Source organism: Macrobrachium rosenbergii, chromosome 59, assembly GCF_040412425.1.
Source record: "Macrobrachium rosenbergii isolate ZJJX-2024 chromosome 59, ASM4041242v1, whole genome shotgun sequence".
Classification (NCBI taxonomy): Eukaryota; Metazoa; Arthropoda; class Malacostraca; order Decapoda; family Palaemonidae; genus Macrobrachium; species Macrobrachium rosenbergii.
Genome location: NC_089799.1, coordinates 18,262,218 through 18,267,217, shown reverse-complemented (window position 1 = coordinate 18,267,217; position 5,000 = coordinate 18,262,218). Strand labels below are relative to the sequence as shown.

The following is a 5,000-nucleotide window of genomic DNA, read 5'->3' as shown; positions in this document are numbered from 1 at the left end:
AGTTAGAGATGAGAGAGAGAGAGAGAGAGAGAGAAACAGGACACGAATTTTACTGTTCATAAAACTACTAAAACAAGCATTTATTCTCTCTCTCTCTCTCTCTCTCTCTCTCTCTCTCTCTCTCTCTCTCTGATGACAGGCAAAGAATTCTTTAATTTTTATTTCGATTAATTTTTGATGACGAATAGAGAGAGAGAGAGAGAGAGAGAGAGAGAGAGAGAGAGAGAGAGAGAGAACACGAATTTTGCTGTTCATAAAGCTAATAAAATAAACATTTATTTTCTCTCTCTCTCTCTCGGTTAATATTTGATGACGAAGAGAGAGAGAGAGAGAGAGACCTTAGAGACCTTACAATTGTTCAGAGAGTGAGGCACCTTTGATGTCTACTAGAGAGAGTTGAAGAGTCTTGAGGTCTGGGATGCAAACAGGTCGAGCATTCTTAAACACATCTAATTTTGAGCTGTTGAATAGACGCTGCAAAAATTAAACAAACATTTCCTCCTGGTATAGTTTTTGGCACTATTAATCTACCTCTGCTTGCTCTTTTGATAATTTTAGTTCCATGATGTTTTCTCTAATTCTTCTATCTGTTTCCATGCTTGAATTACTCTCTCTTCTCCTTTCAAGACTATATAAATTTAAGAATTGTAGTCTTTCCCAGTAGTCAAGAACTTTTGTTTTTATTCTAGCTGTAAATGATTTTGTACACTCAATATCCTTTTGGTGGGTACCATATTATATTGCAATATTCAAGTGACTAGAGACGTTTATAAAGCATAATCATGTGTTCAGAGTTTTGAAGTGAACAACATTCCCATTTTTGCTTTGAGCCAATAGAATTGCTATTTGATCATTGCATAACATATTCCTATTCAACATCACACCAAGGTCTTTAATCTGCTTTTGTTTGTGATTGTCTATTAAAGGTCCTTTATAAATATTTTCACTTTATCACCATAGTTCATTGATTCAAATTTATCAGAGAGAGAGGAAGAGAGAGAGAAACAGGACACGAATTTTGCTGTTCATAAAAATTAAACAAACATTTCTCTCTCTCTCTCTGTGTGATGTGTGAACTTTTGTTTTTAGATGGCCAATCTTTGATGACAGAGAGAGAGAATTACAAGACTGAATTGAAGAGAGAGACAAATTTTCCCGAACCTTACTTACTAAACGAAAAATTTTCCTAACCTTTGCAATTACAGTTTTGTGTGTGTGTGTGTGTGTGAAAGTTCAACAGATGGCCACTTGTCACTGCAGAATTACAAGACTGAATTGTAAAGGCTTGCAATAGAACCTTATTAATAAAAAACCTTTGAATTACAGTTTTTATCCTGTAAAAGAATAATTCACATATAGCCTGAACTATATAAATAAAAGGCCATGATATATATATATATATATATATATATATATATATATATATATATATATATATATATATATATATAGATAGATAGATAGATAGATAGATAGATAGATAGATAGATAGATAGATAGATATATAATATGTGTAATGCATACTCGTAAGCAACTCCCGGCTTAGATTTCAAGATTATGTACTGATGGTGACTGCAAAGGAGCAGTATTTGAGAACAGCATATAATACCCAAGGGGATAATCCATTCAGAAGACTTATTTGATGCGCAATAAAAATAGAATTATGGCAGCAGTTGGTACATAACTGTATTGCGGATCGTCAGAAAATATTTGGAACTGATCTGAATAAAATGGACAGACAGCTCAGATTTCTACTGATATCTTATAACTTCGTTGCTAAATTATTTAGCATATGTGTAGCAAATTTCGTAAGGTTCTTAAAGATACTTAATAACAAAAGAAGTATAACCTATTAAACAACGGCTAGCTTAAGAATAATTAAACCTTTAATGGCTGACCCGTGATCCAGTGTTATAAATTTTTTTCTATTATAGAATATAGATTTTTATATTGGTGTCTTACTATTCCGCTCTTGACAGCAATAAACAGAAAAGTTTTATGGATAACCATTTGTATTACACAGTGTTTCCATTTTGCCTCCAAACCTTTACTAGTTTTTTTATGAATTATTTGACTGTGATAGAGTGTCATATATGCATTTATACTCAGTAACACGTTATCCCTCTATGAGTCAGCAGAGCTACTATTACCAGCTCTATTATAATTATTAAAATAGTTTTACCAGACCACTGAGCTGATTATCAGCTCTCACAGGGCTGGCCCGAAGAATTTGTTTTTATTTATATTTTTTTATTTATTTTTTTGTCAATTAGATCACAGTTTTTCAAAAATGTTATAACGGGAGTAATTTTAAATGTTGAAGTTTCTGACAAAATTTCACTGATCGATTTATAAAGGCTTACAGTTCCATGTGGAAGTCCAAGTGCAGGCAGCATCACCTTGTTTCACCAGCTCTTAATAGACTTCACACCTGTTCATTCCCCTTTGAATAAGGGATAAATAATAAAAGCAATAAACTAACTTTTCCATTTTGGAACATCAAAGATAAGTTACTCTTTCATAACAAACTGATTGCCCTGTTAGTTCATTGATGATTTAAAGAATGACAATACTTCCAAAGCAACCAATCAACATGGTTTTGCTTACTAAAGTGTTATAAATTTAGAAACAAATAATAAAAAAAAAGTTGAGCGTTAAAAATTACGAAATATAGAAAAGTAACCAGAGGGTTTAAGGCTGAGCTAGATATTTAATTTCGATGTATATAACAGAAAAAAAAATAATTTAAATATTTCAGCAGTCAGGAAAAAAAACTTCAATAGACTGATATTCTATCATATTTACGTCAGTGTTCCCAAAAAGGGAAATGAATCTTGTGAGGTAAAATGAGCACAAGAGCTTCATTTTGTTCTGTTTTTTATTATCTAAGAACGGTAAATATTAAACAATTAATATATATACAATAAGAAAATCAGTTTAACAGAATAGAAACTGAAAAAGTGTTCTGCGATACTTAGTAATTCTAGTTTAAGATTATATAAAAAAAATTTCATTTAGTTTAATCAAAAGAACCCATCCATTCTTAATCTGGTAATGTTTACATGACGAGGTGGAAACAGAAGTAGAAGTCAACATTTACGTTGATATACACCAGCGTGAAGATGCTTAGGAGAGAGAGAGAAAGAGAGAGAGAGAGAGAGAGAGAGAGAGAGAGAGAGAGAGAGAGAGAGAGAGAGAAATAAGTGGCTTTATCTCGTTCAGAACAGTGACAGAAGAACCTCAGAGATATGTCACCTTTAATTCAGGATACGTTTCAGTGCACGTAACTCCTGTATAGGATTATGTGTGTGCTTGATTTTAGTTTTCTGTAAAAAAAAAAAAACTGTTGTGCCGGCTTTGTCTCTCCGTCCGCACTTTATTCTGTCCACACTATTTCCTGTCAGCACTTTTTCTGTCGGCCCTCAGATCTTAAAAACTACTGAGGCCAGAGGGCTGCGAATTGGCACGTTGATCATCCACCCTCCAATCATTAATCTTGCCAAATTGCAGCCCTCTAGCCTCAGTAGTTTTTATTTGATTTAAGGTTAAAGTTAGCCATAATCGTGTTTTTGGAAACGATGTAGGGTAGGCCACCACCTAGCCTTGGTTAAAGTTTCAAGGGCCACGGCTCATACAGCATTATACCGAGACCACCGAAAGATAGATGTATTTTCGGTGGCCTTGATTATACGCTGTAGCGGCTGTACATAAACTCGATTGAGCCGAAGAAACCTCGGCGTATTTTTTACTTGTTTTTAGTGTTTTCGTATAATTAGGGTTACTTTGAATCACATGAAAGTGTTCAAGCGTTATGAAGAATGCACGAGACATTAAATTCAGTGAAAAAGATACCACACAAACAAGTGTCCAAAACTGAACAAGCAGGATATAAATAAATACATTGATAGTATTGTATAATTTTCAAAAGCCATCAGCTAAATCGACCCTACGTATTAAGAAAGTCACAGAAACAATACCCGTCAAATCAAGGCAGTTAAGTAACCAACTCGTGCAGACTGCCTGGATGACGATCGTAATCGTCTGTAATCGACATAGCGAGAGGCTTTAATCCTAAAGAAAAGCGACTGAAATAAGGGGCATAATACCCCCAGAAAAACGCTCATCATAGAAGGAACTAACTTGAAACCAGCTCAGGGAATCCAACAGCTCTTCAGAGACTCTTCCTCCACACCATCCTTTGACAATTAGATACAGCGCTGCAAGTGACAGCGCAAAACACGCCAGAATTTCTTTCATTAATACTGATATAGCTGCTGCTGCTTTTGCTGCTTTTGCTGCTGCTGCTGCTGCTGTTTTTCCTTCTTTTCCTCCTCCGCCTCCTCCTCCTCCTTCTCCTCCTCCTCCTCCTCCTCGTCTCTCTTTATCTGGAGAAAATGTAACAGACATCAGAGGCCGTTTGCCACCGACAAAAACACACTCGCCGAGTCGAGTCGCTAATGGGGAAAGTCGCGGAACTGCTGTTGGAAAGTTGGAGAGGGAGAGAGAAAGAAAGAAAGAGAGAAAGGAAGAAGGAGAGAGAGAGAGAGAGAGAGAGAGAGAGAGAGAGAGAGAGAGATGAGGACTACCACTGAGAACAAACGGAGAGAGTGAAAGAGATGTACGAAAGATAAGGACATCTATCGAAGATGGAGGGCAAAGAGAAAGGAGAGGTAAAAGGAAGCCGATAACTTAGAGAAAGGGAATGAGAGGAACAGAGATAAGAAGAGGAGATGGAGCGGGAGCGGGTAAAAATATGCTGCCTCCGAAAGGGTGTAAAAAATAAAAAAGAAAAAAAGATTCTTGCTAGATGATGCCGCTAATATCTCTTTCTCTTAGGCAAGTTGGAAAAGAAAATAGTTATCACACAAAGAATATTTCCGGAAACGCGAAAGTCTTCTGCAACTGGTTTTTATTTTATATATCTTTTTTTTTATTTCCTCGGAATCATGATGTACACCTTCCCTCAGTGTTTCCCTCCCCACTCCCTTCCATCCCCCTCC

The 5,000-nt window shown here is 35.8% G+C and overlaps 1 protein-coding gene across 1 annotated transcript in view; it reads left to right on the top strand.

Annotated features, from left to right (window-relative positions):
• Positions 1-5,000, top strand: part of LOC136837578 (integumentary mucin A.1-like) — an 85,686-nt gene that overhangs the window by 16,469 nt on the left and 64,217 nt on the right. The window contains exon 2 of the mRNA XM_067102454.1: positions 4,210-4,488. Coding sequence (XP_066958555.1) covers positions 4,210-4,488 — 279 coding nt within the window. The remainder of the gene's footprint in view (positions 1-4,209; positions 4,489-5,000) is intronic.